The sequence below is a fragment of the Cibotium barometz genome, chromosome 18 (assembly GCF_041138505.1).
Source record: "Cibotium barometz isolate CiBa-2024 chromosome 18, ASM4113850v1, whole genome shotgun sequence".
Taxonomy (NCBI): domain Eukaryota; kingdom Viridiplantae; phylum Streptophyta; class Polypodiopsida; order Cyatheales; family Cibotiaceae; genus Cibotium; species Cibotium barometz.
Genome location: NC_141063.1, coordinates 20,058,380 through 20,078,038, shown reverse-complemented (window position 1 = coordinate 20,078,038; position 19,659 = coordinate 20,058,380). Strand labels below are relative to the sequence as shown.

Here is a 19,659-nt window from a genome sequence, read left to right as displayed (position 1 = left end):
GTTGTATTACGCTTCGGTCTCATAGACCTGTTGGGTCTGTTGAAGATGTTTATTTATCTTTTTCTTTCTCTCTCATTTTTTTAGTTGACAGGGTTTTGGCTGTTGGGTGCAGTTTGCTTTCATCTGCTCAGAGCTGCCAGCTCTCTTGTGCTGCTTCCGGATATTCCATTTACCAAATTTTACTGGTTTGTGGGTCTTTTTCCCGAGGAATTTGTTAGTCATGAAGGTACCACTTATTGCTTGCTTATTTCGGTTGTGGAAAGATCAGATTGGGTGTAGTGATAGAAATGAAGAATATTGATAATCTATAAAGCTATGTGCTGAAACAAGGCATTGGATGTGCATTCCTTGCAACTGTTAAGTATTTGAGTCCCCTAGAGTTAGAAATTTAAGTGTATTTTGTTCCTGATAGGGTCGCCAAATTTATTGATCAGGGGTTGTCACTGATTGTTGTGAAAAATTTTGGCCGAGCATGACCCCCGTAGCGCTAACTGCCTCATAACCCCGCGTGCATTTTGCAAACCTCTGTTAAGATGTGAATGTCATGCAGCCAAATGGTGCCAACAATGTCTACGCATGATGATTACAGTAATCCATCAGTAAGTCGTCATTATTTTAGTAGTGGATCTAAACAAAGACATGGTCCACATACTTACCCACATGATGGAAGCTCATGTCTACGGATGATAATTACAGTAATCCTTCAGTAAGTCATCATTAATTATAGTAGTGGATCTAAACAAAGACATGGTCCACATACTTGTCCACATGATGGAAGCTCGAGAGAGGATTATTTTAGAAGTGGATCTAAACAAAGACATGGGCCACATATTTGCCCAAATGTTACATAACCCTGCATGCATTTTGCAAACCTTTCTTAAGATGTGAATGTCATTTGGCCAAATGGTGCACACTATACGCAGGATGATTACAGTAATCCTTCAGTAGTCATCATTATTTTAGGAGTGGATCTAAACAGAGACATGGTCGACATACTTGTCCACACGATGGAAGCTCCAGAGACCAACTTGAAAAGATCTTCACAAAACATGTGTCAAACGGCGGGTAACAACCTATCGGTTTAAACTTGGATTTTTGTTTTAAAAATGATCCATACCCAAAACTTGACCCCCCTTGAAACTGGTGTGGCTTGATCTTGTTACACATGAGAACTCGTCAGGCATTACAGGTCGAGCTATGTAAGAATTAGACCTTGCTTGAGAGAATTGGAACCTCTGAGGATATTTCATGGATATTTTGTCCCCATGAGTGGTTATTATCACTCATGCATGGTTAGTTTACCATTCTAGGATTATAAGACTGGCATTTGTGATTAGAACACATACATTCTTTGAAAAGAAAAAATCCGGGAAAAAGATCCTTCAATTAGTTAAAGAAAAACAGCCACAAAGGGCCAGATACAACCACCATGGGCTACATACAAACTCGCCTCATTTAAGGGCGGGAGTGAGGGTGAAGACCAGAAAAGGCCGAAGCTTGCTGAAAAAGCTGAAAACCCCAAAAAGAAAGCACCAACCTGCATTGAAGGAGAGAAAGGAGAGGGACTGGGAATGAGGAGGAGAAAAGAAAAAAGAAAAAAGAAGAAAAGAAAAAAGGAAAGAAAAAAATGAGAAAGAAAGAAAAAGAAAAAAGAAAAAAGAAAAAAACTTTGGAGAAAGAAGAAGAAGAAGGGGCAGATAGCCGCCGTGGGGGGGGGGGTGGGGGGGCTTGCGGACAATGATTAAAAGCGATTGCTATCGGTATTAAGATACATTCTTTGAAATTTAATGGTACAAGGAACCCATACGGAAATAGCTACCAAATTTACTCAAACAGGTATCAAATTAAAGGAGAACAATGTCACACATGGGTGCATTCAAGTTCCTGCAAAGAACAGAGCAATTCTGATACAAATGAATAGGTACTATATCCAGAGTTACGTGGAATGGCAGACTATGAGGTTGATGTTGTATAATTTGAGGTGCTTCTGGTACCTAGTGTTGGGCTGTGATTTTCGTGTGCACTTGAGGCTCAAACCTCCTGTTATATAGGACTATGCAATGCAAATAGCACTTGACCCAGGGTAGTTTCAACCCCACCTCTAACCTATATTAGGCATTACGTATCTTACAGAATGGCAGTATAGAGTCTATCAAAATGACCCCTTTTGGGAGCATTTGTACTATACATTATGTGTGTGTATGTGAATGGATGTATATTCACATGCGCACATGCGCATTCATCCATTCACACACATTCACAACATATAGTATAAATGTTGCAAGAAAAGGTCGTTTTAATAGAGAGACACTATATATATACACCTACGTGCATCCACATATACATAACATATATAATAAATGCTCCAAAAATATTATTTTGTACACGTGCATGTGCATGTCCACACGCGCGCGCGCGCACACACACACACATAATATTTCAAATCTAGAGGTAAGTTACTTCCTTGGCTAATAAAGGCTTCAAGGCCCTTACGTGTCAGGGGGCAGTTTTATTTTTTGATTAAGTTTTTCTTGTGTAGCTGATAAGGAATATTGAGTGGCAGGAATACTACATAAACACATATGGAATTGGCTCAGGTCAGCATCAAACAAAAGGGATTCTTTCCCCTTATTTGAGTTTCAGACCTGGCTGACAGAGGGCCTACATGAGATAGCTGATGCATTTGTGAAACCCCCCATATGTGGAGTAAACATTGTTGTCACCGATGAAGAAGTTGAAGCATGGACACAAGAGGCAGACAAGTGGGCAAGGGCTGTCTCTCTTGGATTTCTGGAGCCAAAAAATCTGTCAAGGTTGATGATGGTATACTTCTATGAAGAATTAGGGCTATTTTTTTGTTTTCTTATGGTTTTACAGTCTATGCCAGTGGAATGTGCTTCTGTAACATGTCTTGGGATGTTTCTGTTGGGCAGTTTGTACATGAGCATGCTTGTAAAATCTACCAGAGGGCATACAATTCGACTTGTGTACCAGAAAAGCTTCTACTACTCTTAGATAACATTATCAAAATATGCCCTTCACCATTGAACAAAAGCGAAGAGCTCACTACTGGTGGGGGCTTGCCTAAGGGGATGGAAAAACAGTTTGATTTTGTTGCCCTTACTGCTGATGGTGGTTGCCCACTTGACGGCATCAGGAAGCACCTTCAATTCATTGTATCTATGAATATGGTAAATTCCTGGGACACATTTTTGAGCTTCTATTTCACAAGAATTAAGTTCTTTCTGTATGAATAGTGTATTGTTTGTTGCTGCACGAACTGCAATGCAGGGTGAGTTTCTTGCACATGCTCGAAGGGCTTCATCAGTTTTTTGGAACTATGACCTCTCAAGCTGTGGTGCATTACCTAGCTCTGTGATTGGAAAGCTAGGTGGGCGAAGCCAACGCCGTCTTCCAGCAAGTGTGGCATCAGACGCTCTGAAAGGGGTATGTGAGCAGTTATTTTGTTGTTTTGTTCCCCTCTTGATTATATCTAGCAATGTCCGCAGCTTGAGCAGCAATAAACAGCCCCAATTTTGTTATGGAATGGCCTCAGTTAGCCTTTCTTGAAGGCCAATAGGCTCATATTGTGGAAAGTTCAGCTTTATAAAATGCATAAAGTTCAGGTTTTCAAAGTTTGTTTTGAAGTACACCTGTCAGCTTGTTTTGGGAGTCATTACATTGTTGTCACAGCATGTTGCATATCCTGAACTTGATGCACGGTCACCTCTTAAGGATAGGTATTTTTTCTAATTCTGAAAAAGTGTCACTAAGGTATCTTGCCAGTTTGTGAAAATGATGGCTTTGTCCTCCATGTTAGGCAATGAAATCCGTTTCACCATGGGCCTTTCATTACAATAATGATATTTTCCAGCTTTTCTTAAAGTCCTTGTTGCTGTGAATCCTTTCTTGCACCTCGTTCAAATAGGATACTCCTGAGTCTTACTTCCAGTCCTCTTCTCTACTTGGGCATCTCCTTCTAGAAACATCTTCCAAGCTCTCCTTTCTTGGCTTGCACTCCAGATCGCATTTGAATGTAATCAGCTCTTTCTCTTTAGTCACAGTGTCAAACAACCCACTCTTTGCAGTGAGCAGATTCACATAACTGTATTGAGTTTCTTGCTCGTCATTGAAGTTTGTTTCTATGCTTTCTCATATTTGTTGCATGCGTGCTTAAGGATTGTGTCACGTGTGGGTGAGTGATGGTGTGTTGATGCAAGTTCTCTTCTCCCTCTCTCCTTCTCTCCCATGCTCTCACTCACCAAGGTATTGAAGTAGAGGTTGAGCTTTCCATATAGCTCTCTCTCTCTTTTCTCCCCACCCATTTACTAAGCTCCCTTGTTTCATTTGATACCCCTATGCCAACTGTTGATGATCATCAAAAGCTCATTGGCCTTTCTCTCTCTCTCTCTCTCTCTCTCTCTCTCTCTCGTGAGCATAGATATGTATGTGTGACCCAATACAAAGCAAAACTAAAAGACTTATTGGGAGACTTGCTTGGTGTGAAATCTCCATTTTGTAAAATTTTGCATACTTAATAGACCACAACCACATCCACAGAGCACCTTCATTACGACATACAAAGCGCGAGCACAAGAAGCACAACCATAGGGCTCCTGGAAGTGAAGGTGGGGAGATTTCACACCAAGTAAGGTGGAGATCTCAACCAATAAGGAGCCCTGTGCTGCCAATAGGGTCCCGAATCAGGGGATGTGAAAAAGATACCAATTTCCCACTCTCTCATAAACTGGGTACGCTTCCTTTTCGCATCCCTCGAAGATCCTTGGGCTCTGGACCAAGTAGCCATAATGGTGTGAATAATATCACTCCAAATCCTGCAAAGACACTGAGAAACAAGAACGAGAGTACCCTCAATGCCCTAAGTGCATCTAGCCTTCCAGATATTCGAGGCTGAGATGCTAGCAATAACCTCCCCAGGATTGTCTCACCTCTGTGCCGGAGGGACAAAGTGTGAAAGTGGCAAATGAAACCGATCCCGTCAAGTGGGAATAGACTCCGTTGGACACCCACACGCGTAATAGCACCCACACGCGTAATAGCACAACTTAAAATCACAATTTGAAATGGACAACTAAATAACAACTGAAATTTGAAATGAAATGAAATGAAATAGATGGACACCAGCATTGGGGCCGGAACGGGCCGACCCCCCCCTCAATTTATGATATATTATTGGGAGTATTTAACAAATGCAATGCTCCATGGTTCCAAGAACCAGATGATGTCCATGTACAAATGAATACAGTACCAAACAAGAGGCTCGAAGTCGACGTTCGAAGTAGAACGACCACTTGCGTGGTCCAGTCTCTACGGTCCTATGCCTTCACTGGACTCCGCGGAGAGCGCCCTAGTGGTGTTCCAGGACCACGCACAAACAGGCGCTCCCGTACTAACACCTGGCTCTCCCGATCTCAGCACCTTTGGACCGTGGTTCTCCAAGAGCTTGGACTACCCGGCACCGAACGGGTGTTGCCGTGGCGAGAATCCCTTATCAGATTTACCACAAAGCTCTTTACTTAAATCTGAAATTCACTTACTTGTAGATTGCAAGTGGAAGACCAATACCCATGGTGTCTGTGTCAGCTACTTGAGTGGGACACCAAGGTGCGGCAGCATGTCGTGAGGAGTAGTTGCCTGGGGAAAAGTATAACCTCCTGAAGAAAGGAGATGCTGCCTATGTAAAGGAGGCACACCCACCTATAAAGGAAAACCACCACCCGCTGTGCAGGGCATAGCCACCTTCTTGTGGAGAAGGAAGAGGAGTAGTAGCCGCCACTTTGAAGAGAAGCCGCCTGCAAAGGAGGTGAAACGCACAGTCAACAGCCGCCTGCTGGAGCTAGAGAACAGCCTGTTGGTGGTGGACAACTGCCTAGCTGCAGAGCACAGCCTGTTGGAGATGAACACAAGCCTGCTAGTGATGGACACACAGCCGGCTGCTGTGGTAGGCTGCGCAGCAACCTGTAGTGCAGCCGCCTAACGGTAGAAACGCAGCTGGCTGGAGAACAGGCGCACAACCACCAGTAGAGTAGCAGCGCAGTCTGCTAGGGGTGGCAGCATGCGCAGCTTGCTGGAGTTGGTAGCCAGTTGCCTACAGAGGAGCAGCACAGCCAGTTCAGCAGCCGCCTGGGAGCAGAAGCGCAAGAGATGGTCGCCGGATAGATGGTGGAAACGATCGCCGGGTGCTCCTCCACGAAGTGTGGTTGCCTTTATTATGGGTGTTGGAGGGGAGTAAACAATTAGAGCTAGCTGGCTCCCCATGTTTGCATGTGGGCGGCCAGCTCCATGGTGGTGTGGGTCCATGCTGCCCACTTTTAAGTGAATGTGAACATACAACCTTATAAAATGAAAGGTTAGAGAATAAAGTATTAAACCAACATGTGCAATACACTTACCACCTGTTCACATGCAACAAAACTCGTCAGAACACAAAGCAAGCTTCACGACTCACTGGCAGGCGTCCTCGCTCAGTAAGTGGCACGTCAAGCAGGCAAACACAAAAATACAAGTCATGCAAAAACAGTTTCAAACATGCAAAACATGAGTGCATGTGCAAATAGTATCATGGACATATCTCCCGTTCATGAAACAAGTACAAAATATCTGCCGGCACAAAAATGGCACGACGTAAAACATAAATCCTGGTCTTCCTATGGAGTGACAGTCCCATAGGCAAGACACAGCACGAATATTGGCTCTTCCATGGCGAGACAATCCCATGGATAGAACATAGTCCCGGTCATACACGGGTGGCACCAGTCTGGCTCCCGTCCATACGACACCTTCCTGCTAACACACGGGTGGCACCAGTGTGGCTCCCGTCCATGTCAAGTAAAAATACTGGCCTCTTCACATGAGACACCGGCCTGGCCTCAAGTGAACGAGACACAAAAACTGGAGATGGACCAAATGGTCGGCCAATTGGTGACATCCCCCCGGGCTTCTAAAGAGTTATCCTCAACTGAAAAGCCTCAAGATATGCCTGCAACAACTGTGGGTAGTCAACAAAATAGTCCTCATTTACCCATTTAGCATCAATAGACAAATAATTTTTAAACTTCACAAGGTATCTCCTAGAAAGCGTTCCTGCAGGTAGCTTTCTCTCCTTGTGAAAAACAATCCGTTTTGACTGGAGGATCTCCGCAAGCTCATCAATCTTTGGCAGATCTTCTGTGAGACAGGCTCGTCAAGATCTGGCCCCACATATTTCCGAAATAGACTCACATGAAATGCATTGTGAATCTTCCAGTGACTAGGTAAAGCAAGCCTGCATGACACTTCATTGATCTTCTGAATCACCTTGAAGGGTCCATAATAACGAGGAGAAAGCTTAGGATATGATCCTTCTCATCTTGGCCTCTTGCCTTCTCAAATTTCAGCAAAACCCAATCACCTTCTTTGACTTGCATGTCCCTTCTATGCTTGTCAGCAGCCATTTTATGCTTATCTTGTGACTTTGCAATGGCTGTCCGCACCTGAGCAAAGGCTACATCCAAGGCACGAACATATTCATCAGCTCTGCAAAGATCTCATCCTTTGTACGAAGGATGGGTGGCAATACCTTGCTGCCATAAATAATCTCAAACAGAGCCTTTCCCGTGGAGGCATGGATCGTATTGTTGTAGGCAAACTCAACAAGTGGAAGATACTTCTCCCATGCAGTCTTTTGATCTGTCACATAACACTTCAACAAATCCAACACGGCTGACTTTGCAGCTTCACTTTGGCCATCCGTTTGGGAATGATAAGCTGATGAAAACTCAAGATTAGTGCCCATGTTATCAAATAAAGCCCTCCAAAAGAGGCTTGTAGTCCTGGGATCTCTATCCCCAACAATGGATTGAGGCATACCATGATGCTTGAAAATGTTAGCAAGAAAAAGCTTTACCATATGATCAACTTTAATGGTTTTCTTGACGGGCAAGAAATGAGCTTGCTTGCTAAACCTATCCACAATGGTCCAAATAGCATCATTCCCATGCTGGGATCTAGGCAAATCCATAATAAAATCCATAGTAATACTTTCCCAAGGTTGCGAGGGAATAGGCAATGGCTGAAGCAAACCTGAAGGTTTTTGCCTGTCAAATTTCACCTTTTGGCAAGTAATACATGCACGCACATAAGCCTCAATGGTTGAAGCAAACCTGAAGGTTTTTGCCTGTCAAATTTCACCTTTTGGCAAGTAATACATGCACGCACATAAGCCTCAATGTCTTTACGCATGCTTGGCCAAAAGAAATATCTCTCAATCATGCGTGTAGTAGGCATGATACCTCTATGACCAGCATAAGGTGGAGCGTGACATTCGTCCATAACCTTTGGACGCAAATCCTTCACCACACATAGGCAATTATCCTTCATAAGATAACCCTCGTTGATAACAGAAGAGGCATGTGAATGACCAGCCATCAAATCAGTCCATATATGGCAAAAATCAGCATCCAAATGATACAAATCTTGCATAGCAGATAAGTCGCCATGAGAGGCCACTGAGACTGCAGCTACATAAGGCCTCCTGGATAATGCATCGGCCACCACATTTTTCTTTCCTAGAGTATGCACAATCTGAAAATGAAACATGGAAAGAAAGTTTGCCATTCTCATCTGCTTTTCTGAAAGCTTTGTTTGAGATAGAAAGTATCTCAAGCTTTGATGATCTGTCTTGACTACAAATTCAGCCCTAAGAAGATAATGTTTCCATATCTCTAAGGCATGAATTACAGCCAAGAGCTCTTTCTCATAGATATCCATATGAAGCTCAGCATCATGCAAACGACGGCTCTCATATGCAACTGCATGCCCTTCTTGATTTAGGACAGCTCCTATACAATCACCACAAGCATCACATTCAACTATGAATGACTTGTGCAAGTCAGGAACAATCAAAACTGGACCACATATGATAGCATGCTTGAGCTGCAAGAAAGCATCCTGTTCTTTTGATGTCCATTTGAAAGTGGTTTTCTTCTTTGTGAGATCATGTAGAGGGGTGGCTATCATAGCAAAATGCCTTATGAAACGCCTATAATACGAACATAATCCCAGAAAACTACGTACTTGATGTACGTTTTGCAATTCTGGCCAATTCCGAATGGTCTATATCTGTGCAGGATACATTGTTACTCCATCCTTGGATACAATGTGTCCCAAATAATGAATCTCTGAAAGGAAAAACTCACTTTTCTTTTCATTAATGAAAAGTTTATGCTTTCGCAATTCTTCGAACACTGTGACCAAATGCTTTCGCAATTCTTCGAACACTGTGACCAAATGAGTTCTGTGTTCCTTCTCATTCTTGGAGAAAACCAAAATATCATCAAAGAATACTCCTGTGAATTTGCGATGGGGTCAGAATATCCTATCCATCATACGATTAAACGTCGCAGGAGCATTGGTGAGACCAAAAGGCATTACCAAAAATTCATATAATCCAAAGGCTGTCACGAATGCAGTTTTATGGACATCTTGTGGTACCACTCGTATTTGGTGATAACCACTCTTCAAATCAAGTCGACTGAAACAGGCCGAACCATCAAGCTTATCCAAAATATCATCAATACACGGAATTGGGAGTCTGTTCTTGATGGTAAGCTTGTTTAAAGCTCTATAGTCCACACACATGCGGAATGAGCCATCCTTCTTTTGAACAAGAAGTACAGGAGAGCAACAAGGTGAGGAACTGGGCTGAACCAAACCTTTCTCTAAAAGCTCATTTACCTGCTTCATGTTCTCTTCTTGTTGTGCAGCACTCACTTGGTAAGCAGGTTTGTTGGGTGGAGAACTACCTGGCACAAGATCTATGCGATGATCTTCGGGCCTTTGGGGAGGTAATTCTCCTGGCAATGTATCAGCAAAACAGTCATTGAATGCATGAAGAAAATTCAGCCTATCATTAGTCATAGCATCCAGATTTTGATGACTTGGTACAATGCTATCACGAACAAAAGCCAAGTACGCAGAAAGACTCTTTTTCATTGCTTTATTAATTTGGATGTGTGATACAAGTGGGATGGAATCCCCTTCTTTGCTAGCATCAATAAAATGCATGCGGCCTTTATGCATAAAAGAAATCATATTGGTCTTGTACTCTTTGCGGGGCTCAAGCCTATGATGCCACAGCTTGTCCAACAATACATCACATCCATTTAGTGGTGTAACTAGGAAATGTTCATTATCAAGGTAGCCCTGGATATGTATGCACAATTTTCCTATCAATGGGGTAACCTGCACCTCTTTACCAACAAATGCAGCTTCGGCTTCAATATGAGGTCCCATGTTCTCAACCTTAACACCCAATGCAGCTTCGTCCCATGTTCTCAACCTCAATACCCAATGCAGCTGCCGTTTGTATGGAGATGAAGTTATCGGTTTTACAGTCATCAAACATGAATAAGGCGGGCTGATCCTTGATTTGATCCCAAGCCTTGCATACCATTCGCTCTTTTGCATCATGATTTGTGTGCCCCTGCACATCGGGAACTGCATGTACATTAGCCTTGGTCTGCATGTCCTCGTGATTAGGTTTGCGGTCAGGGCATTGTCGAAACATGTGCTCTTTGCTACCACAAGAAAAACATTTTCCGTCCTTGGCATATTGCTCTCTTTGCTCCGGGGTCAAGCCGAATTCGTTCTTTCTTTGGGCCGTGATCTTTAGATGAGGTATTTTCAGCTCTACCTCCCTTGTGGGTCTCCCGGAAGTTCTTTTTAGGTGGCTGTCCACCCTTTTGCAGATTTGGGACAGCCTTGTCTTTCCCCTTTGAACCGCCTTGATCCTGCTTAATTTTGAGCACTAATTGCTCCGTAGCAAGAGCAGAAGCTGCGAGCTGTTGCAAAGTATGTTTCGGATGCCCGAACGATATGCTGGTTGCAGTCCAAAGCGAAACTTCCTCTTTCTTTCATCCTCTGTGATTTGCATAAAAGGAGTTACTTCCAGGAACACTTTCCAGAACTTGTTGACATACTGTTGCACCCTTTCATTATCTCTTTGCTCAAGTCTGTCCCACTTTTGGGTGAGAGTTTGCTCCGCATTTGGTGGCAAAAACTGGGCATAGAATCTATCCTTAAATTCCTTCCAAGTGCAAATGGGGTCCTTGGGGATCTTTTCGGTGATCCACCAATGAGCAGCGGTTCCTTTCAGAAACATGCTAGCATGGCGTACTTTTGACTTCTCAGTGAAGTCCTCATCGCTAAAGGCAATGTCAAACTGTGCCACAAATGCTAACACTTTGGAAGCATCATGCTCTCCATGAAAAACATCAAACTTAACAGATTTGTCACCTGCTTTAAATTCCTTGAGCTTTCTGGCATGAGGCTCATGGTCTTCTCTTTTTCTTTTGCCCTTATCCAACGGGGCAGCCCTATCTGCATGGGCTCCATGGGCCATCATGGAAGTTTCATGAAGCACGGTGGCATGTGCTCCACGAACTTGAGAATCAGTTGCATGTGACTTTCCTGCATAAGGCAATGTCTCTCCATGAGACAATTCAGTGGGCAAAGCTCTTCTAGTTGTAGACCTGTCACCCCTACCATGGGATACATGTGTACCAAAAAACTCCTCAAGCAGTCCCAGGCCCGTAGGAGGGACTTAACCAGGGGGGGACGAAGGGAGCGGTGAACTGCATCTGAAAAAATAAAGCGTGAGCTGAGAGTCCAGTCACCTCCGCGTGAACAGGGACACACTTCATGATCTGTTGCATGAGAAAGTCCTTCCACGGCTCAGTGCCTGGAAGAAAGCCCCTAACAACAAGCTTACAGAGCAAAGCCTTACATTGCACCTCGAGGTCAATGATATTCAATCCCCTTTCCTACTTAGGCCTAATAATGGTTTCCCAAGCAACTCTCGCCCTAATGTGTGCATTTCCATCAAACCCTAACCAAAGAAAGTTTTGAATAAGGCGACGAAGATGGCCAATGCAACCCTTATGAAAAATCCAACACGAAGCAATAAACCAAGTCGTGTGGCTAGCAAAACTTGGTTAACCACCAAAGCTCTAGAGGCCAAGTCGAGCTTCCTCCTACTCCAGTGATGAAGTTTGCTTTTAATGCTTAAGAGCAATGGAGCAAACTGTTGAAAGGGGAGATGTCAATGCCCACCTGACAACCAAGGTATCTGGTAGAGCATCCTCTCTCAATCCAAGTAAAACCAACATCTGTACCCCAATCTGCAAGAGGAGAATCACTGATCCAAAAACCAATGGATTTATGCCAATTGATAGTAGCTCTTGCTGCCAAACAAAAGGCCTCCAAGGCTGTCCGGAAAGAACATAAGCAAGCATGTGAAGCCTCAAGGAACAATGTCGTATCATCTAGTAACTCAGAGTCCGAAAACTCTTCCTCTGTGCATAAAGGCAGCCTGAGACCCACAACACCAGGGGCAGCCCAAAGAAACCTGCTGATAGCCTCAGCTACAATGAGGTGTAGTAAAGGGGCAAGGGGACAGCCCTGTCTCACCGAACGGGAAATCTGAAAATGCTCGCCTCGCCCCCTACAAGCTAAAACAGTGCTATGAGCCTTCCTGTATAGGCAGGACACCCCTCTGATCCAGTTTTGGGAAAACTCCATATGTGCCATAGTGCCCTCCACAAAATCCCAATCCACTCTGTCATAAGCTTTCTCAAATCCCCAATCCCAGAAAGAAAAGATGTTATCAAATATACATGAAGCTGGTCCTTCAGAAGGCGCTTCCTACCACGGGTGGGAAGCCCTCCAAGGCTCTGAACATTCCATGAGATGATTCTCATGGAAGAGAAGAGGGTTTGATCACGGATCTAAGAAGACGATGGGCAGCCTAAGGACGTCTCTCATAATGCTGGAGGACGGGATAATCCACGGGCCAAAGTCCACTGACATGCCCTTGTCCGGGGCCCTGCATAGTACGTGCATATCTATGAGAAACTTGTGCGCCCTGCGGGGCATCAAGGGCGCAATGGCATCATGTTGAAAATCCTGCAATACATGATCCCCACTGCGATGAGCATCCAAAAACATCATCTATCTGAGGTACAGGATCCGAGGAGGTCTTCCCATGAATCACACCAGGGGGGCGGGCGTGAGAGATCGCTCACCACACCTGGCAGACTGTAGGACGAGAAGGATCCAAGGGAGGTGGCGCTTGAGAAGCACGCTTGCGAGGCCTCCTGCGACCCCGAGCCCGAGGGCAATCTCGAGCAAAGTGACCCTATTTGTGACAAACCCGGCACTGATCGGGTTTACTTGCAATCTCCATACGTTGCTTCAAAAGACCACTATGGCCCAGAAGCACAACATAGTCCTCAAAAAGCTCACAGTCTCACAGGCAAGAACCATGACCCTGGGGACAGCATCCGCCGAGGCAATGACCACCTCAGCAGAAGATGTTGGCAAGGCGTGGAGGGGTTCCAGTTGAAGAACTAGCCCAAAGGTGGACCCGATCGCCTCTAGCATAGGCCAATATGCGGGAGAACCTGGGAATCTGAGAGTAATCGCGAAATTGTTCCAGTCTTCCTCAACATGGTCAAAATAGCTGGTTCAAGTTGAAGACTATTCTCTCATGTTATGAGCTATGGGATACATCCATTAGCATTATTTCCATATTGTTTGAAGGCATACCTTGAACTTTGATCTCCTCCATCTACACCCGAATATGGTGGCTTGCCATCCCACACATAAAAAACCTTGTTGCTAAGGAAATCCCATTCCATGTTGTATATTGCTTTTGCTCGAATTGCTCGTTCTTCTACATTCCTATGTCATCCCACAAGAGCTTGTGTGTGCCATTAAGATCTCATGATGCCAAGGAAGGCATGCTCAAGGAACAAATGAAACGGCCCTCATCTTGTACACGTAACCGTGGTCAAAGAACTCAACACAAAGCTCCTTGTAATGCTCGTTGAACCTTTGGACAAAATGATTGGAGACTACGCAACAGAGTGGAATCAAAGGAAATGGAGTTACCTTCATCAAAGTGGAATCAAAGGTGAATACAATGCAATTTGATTCTACACATGGCTTGGGAGTTTCTTTACAAATAGACTTTGTGATCAGCTTGTTTATCATGAGTTGATCTAAAACCTCTTGTACCATGTCCATGTGAAGCTCATTGCCATAGTTTATCAGCACTAAGCTTATTGACTCATTGTGGGCAACAACTATCACAAGTACAAGCCTTAAGTGTAAAGATGAGATAGAGGAGTGTTTCCTATATAGATCCATGCATGGTGAGAGGTGACAACATGGTGCGAGTCGGAGAGTCTAGTGGGAGTCAAAGAGAAGAAGATCCCATGATCGGACTCCCTCATGAAGAGAATGTACTTTTCTTGTGCTGATCTAGGTCCTGCAGACGGGCCTAAGTGGCCCTAAGAATATGCATAATATCTTCCCAAATGGTACAAATGCACTAAGTGTCATAAATCTGGGTGTCCTTGATGGGATTAGTGCGTTTAGCCCTCCATATCTGCCAGGCAGTTATGCTGGCAATAATCTCCTAGGTGGTATCAAGTCTTCCCAAGGGGCTTACAGACTGTGAAATGCGACCGAAGAATTTCTTGGAGTGTGCAGCTCTGGACCATCCCTTTGTGCATCATGATTGTTGAGTCATGGTCCTCACCCTCAAAGAAAACCTATGGTCGAGTTTGAGTGAGCCAGGCAATAGAGCTATTCATGCAGATATATGCTCTAATTTGTAAAGAATGTACCACAAATGTGATCATGCCTGTGTGCTGAGAGTTTTTTTTAATGCATGCAGGTTTCTTGACCTTTATTCCTCCGCTTGAACGTGTGTTTAATAGTACAGACATTTTCATTTATATTTCAGGTTATTGCAGTTGGAGCAGTTGCTGATTGCGTTGCATGGTCATGTGAAAATACGGGTAGTGAAATTTCTGATTCTGCTGTGCTTTTTATGTGGGAGTTTGCATGGAAATCAATCAATGTGAGAGCAGCAAAGGAAGAGGTATGCTCATAATTTTTTTTGCAAATCTATGTATGTGAAAGGCGCGAGATTCATGTGAACTTTAGCAACAACAAAGGTAAACAAGCATTGTGAAGTTGTATCCTGCAATGCAAGTTGTTGTTCCGTGGAACCTCACACTTCGAGGGTTGCTATGTGGGCTGATTCAGAAATGTCAAGCCACGTTTATTACAATTCCATAGATTGACTTAAATGTCAGCATCATACCAATTCACACACGTAGACAAGACATGACAATCAGCTATTAACTCACCAACCCAACCAGAGGCTTGACAACTTTGGGACGATTCCGGAGTAAGGAGAGTTAGATTGGCTAAAGCACCTCAGTATGATGTTTAGAGAGGCTACCTGACCATAGACCCACCTTGTTTAGGGATGACTACCGGACGTGTCCCATAGCATGTCCAGCTTCACTGGGGGGTTCAATGGTACCTATCTGCCTCTAGGGCTAGACCAGATTCAGACACAAACACCATTGGACCGACAGCTCAGTCGTGAGGCGCAAGGTGCTATTTACAACCCTGCTTTATGAGATTATTAACTGATTCCCCGAATAGCCAACTGCTAATCCATTCTACACCTTGCATGATACACACTTTTGTTATTGTGGTTACTCAATTTCGGCGTCTACCCAGTTTAGGCTCACCTCCCATTGACTGTTGACTGTTGCTACTGTTGCTACTGTAGGTGAGATGACTGTTGCCGACTGTTGCTACTGTAGGTGAGATGACTGTAACCAGGAAAGTCATGTTCACAAACACCAGTCCCTCCAAGGGCTAGGTGTGCAATCACCTTGATTCACACCCTTATTGTGGTTGAGACCAGAGCTTGGAAAGGGGAGATGAAGTTCATGTCTTGAATATCTTAGGCATCTGAATATCTTGCCCTTTCATGCTGACGCATGTGGAAACCTTCATGTTTCATCCACAAAAAAACTTTAAGGTTTCCACATGCTGATGCATGCGGAAACCTTCATGTTTCATCCACAAAAAATCTTTTTTCCTCTGATTTCTTTTCTGCAAATACCAGTGCTAGGTGTGCAATCACCTAGCACCTTTGTAAGGTTGAGGCTTGAGCTTGGAAAGGGGAGGCAAAGGAGGTTAGACTATTGTAGGAGATATCCTTTATTATTGTTACATCTTATGGGCGTCAAGATGTCACCTATGGGCAGCTGGACTTTATTTTGCTACTCTATTCTCTAAATTAAGCATACAAGTGTGTATAGTCATACACACATGCACACACACAGCAAAAGAAATCAATTTTGTATCTTGTTCTTTATCAGTAAATTAACCAGTCTCCTACTCTCTGGCTCTCTACAACTGTGTCTACTCTTTTTTGTGTTGATTCTCCAACAATTGTTATTAGAGCCACCTTGTCACCCGCTGGTGAATATTTCAAGCTGAAGGCAGTCTCTGCTCAGGAATCCATTGAATCAAAAGAATCAAATGTAGAGAAAGGTTGTGTTAAGAGAGTTCTTTCATGGCACCATTTTGAAGTTCAAGACGAGTAAAAGCAAAGAAATCTGGCAATTTTGCAGTTTTGCTTGGTCATGAAGCAGTGCTTTCAGCTTTAGCAGTTAACCAGTCCAGAAAAAAGAAAAACACAAAGTATCATTCGGGTGCTACTCAATAAACCTAGATCTAAAAACAGTCTTTCAAAGTTTTTTTTACCGAGGTTCATATTGCTGAAGGTTTATATCTATAGAAAACAGAGTCCAGCAGCCTGCCTGTGAATGTGAGGCTCAAAGCTGAAAAATATACTTCTTTACAATGAAGCGAAGACAGACTGCAAAAGATGGATATATGCATGAGATAGAGACTGAAGAACATCCACCCCTTGTTCACTCAGCCTATGCACACATGAGAAAAAAAAAACCCACAGGTTTTTGAGGGGTTTCTCACTTTACCTGATATTAACAGAAAGCAATAACATGTAACAGCTATGGGCTCTTACTTTCTCAAGTGCTCATCAAGAAAACTTGCTCAAGTGTGCCTCAGATCAGTCTTGAAATTCGACCAGCCACACACATGCATGTGAATGCACACGGTATGTGCACTTTCAATAGCTTTTGTGCTACTGCACATGTCCCATCGACTATATTACTGTCTCTAGATGACTGCAGTACAATGATCTTATCTTCTACTGTACCACATTATCAACATGTTCTGAAGTTCAGGTCAAGGATGGACAAGCCTCCTCTGCGATTGCCTATTCCTAACAGATTCAACCTTGGATGCATAATTCAGCCCAATCAAAGTTGTTTTCTATCCAACTCGCCTCCATTAGATCTGGCACCCAAGATCCAGTGAGGTTTTCCAAATCAAATACAATCCATACATTGGCTCATTGAAAGCATAGTTGTGGGCAACATGTGCTGCTTTTTTGATTAAACCCGGAGCTCTGATATCAATTGTTATGAATGAGTAGATGAACCTGCAAATGAGAGCACCAAGCAACGCAAAGCAGCTGACTACTCACCAACCCACCTAATGGCACATCAACTTTTAACCACCCCAGAGCATGCGAGAGCTAGATTTTGGGAAGGGGCTGGGTATAAGGCCTCCAGACAATATACCACCTACCACCCCAAACAGGAGACCACCTACCCACCCCAAAGCATGAGGGAGTTAGATTCTAGACCACCTTGCCCATGGATGACTAACAAACACGTCTATACCATGCCCGGTATATCCAGGTTCCACCCACCCAGGGATTCAGCATACCCAGATAGTGTTGGATCAACAACTCACATATAGGACCCAGCTGCTGTCCATTATGCTGATTTTATGGGATTATTAGTTGAATCCTCTAATAGCCAAGCCAACTTCTGACTGATGCTATAGCTTGCATGACCCGTGTGCTAATAACTGTAACCCATGGGAAATCCCTTCGAAGAATGTGAGGTTACTGATAGTCTACTATCAGCGTCAGTAATATGAGTGGCAGGATGTGCCTTAATTTTGTAAACCTTTATCCAAGCTGTGTGCTGTGGGAGTAGATTTTAATCCTCCTGTGTTATGGCATATCACTTCACTTTTATAGAATTTTTTTTCTAGCTAGACCCCAGTTATGTATGTTGATATTACACAAAAGCCAGAAGGGGTTAATTTTCCAATCAAGCCTTGAGTCTCTTCTGAGCCTAGGGTTATGCGGTCACTACTTTTGGCCTTTTCTCTGTCTTGGCCTTCTTACTCAGATGTAAAGAAGAATAAAATGTCATCAAAAGGGTCATGCATCGAGAGTCTTTGTAAATGTAGTGCTTGATGAAAGTGAAGGGACTTTTGTTACATTTTAAAAAAAAGTTTTGTTTGTCGTTGTGTACCTTCTAAGGTGTTGTTTCTGATGCATGGCAGATGGAAGGAGAAATCCAGCTAAGTTTGTATGAGGCCCTCACATCTGTATGCAATGCCTTGGCTTTGTCATTGAGTTCTCACATTCTTTCGGTAGTCAAGCAAACATTACTTTTTGGAGGAACAAAGGATGAAAGAGTTCTGGATATAATTGTCTGGAATCTTCTAGAAAATATAAACTGCCTCTTGCAGGCACGTATCTTAGCAAGGAGTCGCCAGGCAGCTCTTTTGCAACAGAAGGTTGTAATTCATGTCAAAATCTATCCAAAAGTGTTTCTTGTTTTTGTTTAATTTGTTAAGAGTTATTTATACATGAATTTGTCAAAGTATTATTATTAAATTTTTTTTTTTGGCAAGAAAGAGACTTCTATTGACTGTGAAAGAATCAATGCAATCACGGCTAGAACCCAGAAATCCTCATCGCAGAGTGTAAGGTAATTGCAGCCAGTCAGGGGCATGGTGAAGAGAAGAAGATCCCACTCCCTCTCATGAAGAGAACACACTTTGCTTGCGCTGATCTTGAAGGTGCCTGTGAAAACTCTTTCAAGTCTTCAAAGGCAACAAAAGGGTCCTAAGAATCCCCCTTCCCTTCCAGCTTTTTTAAAGTGGACTCAAGCATAGTTGCGGTGATGAAAAGAGTCTTATCCTTAACTTACAAGCTTGACTAGCACATCTAGGATAAAGGACAAGGAAATACTAAGGCATGGCCCACCAGCAAAACATGTGCCATGAAGATTTCTAACAAAGAAGTGGTGGTGCCATTCTGTGACATGGAAGAAATAACACTCAGGACCACCTGGAGAACTGATTGAACTTGTACAAACTGGAGTGGTTGTGGGGTGCTTGGTATAAGAGTGCTTGTTGAGGACCCCTTTCAGCCAGGGGTGTCTGCTTTGCTTCAGTACATGACCACGCCACTCATTATCGGCAGAGTATAGGGTTAAAACATTGTGGTTTGTCGACAGAGAAGACATTGCCATACCTCTGTAGCCCATCGGATTTCCTGGTGGAGCCGTCCAACTGACAGCCGTCCAGCTGAGGGGTGCCAGCCATCCAGCCAACAAGTGTCCAGCTGACAAGTGACCCACCCAGCAAACTTGACAAGTAGCACTCCAAACTGGTGATCCATTGATGGAAGTACTAATTTGGGTCATTTTATGCCATAGGTCATCCAGCTGACAAGTGAACCACCCATCAAACTTGACAAGTAGCACTCCAAGCTGGTGATCTATTGATGGAAGTACTAATTTGGGTCATTTTATGCCATAGGTCTCGAAGTGTGCTTTCTGGGTGTGTATCCACTGTTTAGGCTCGTCTAGCATTCTTCAACGTGTAATAAGT

At 43.7% G+C, this 19,659-nt stretch overlaps 1 protein-coding gene across 6 annotated transcripts in view; it reads left to right on the top strand.

Moving 5' to 3' along the window:
- The window catches only part of LOC147629048 (tRNA/rRNA methyltransferase (SpoU) family protein), a 276,989-nt gene that overhangs the window by 199,229 nt on the left and 58,101 nt on the right, over positions 1-19,659 (top strand). For all 6 annotated transcript variants that reach the window (XR_015267878.1, XM_086812261.1, XM_086812260.1 and 3 more), the window contains 6 exons: positions 113-226; positions 2,564-2,823; positions 2,934-3,191; positions 3,292-3,447; positions 14,810-14,947; positions 18,322-18,558. Coding sequence is in view for 5 of the 6 variants with exons in the window: in XM_086812261.1 (XP_086668387.1) it covers positions 113-226; positions 2,564-2,823; positions 2,934-3,191; positions 3,292-3,447; positions 14,810-14,947; positions 18,322-18,558 (1,163 nt within the window). In the remaining variant the exon portion in view is untranslated. The remainder of the gene's footprint in view (positions 1-112; positions 227-2,563; positions 2,824-2,933; positions 3,192-3,291; positions 3,448-14,809; positions 14,948-18,321; positions 18,559-19,659) is intronic.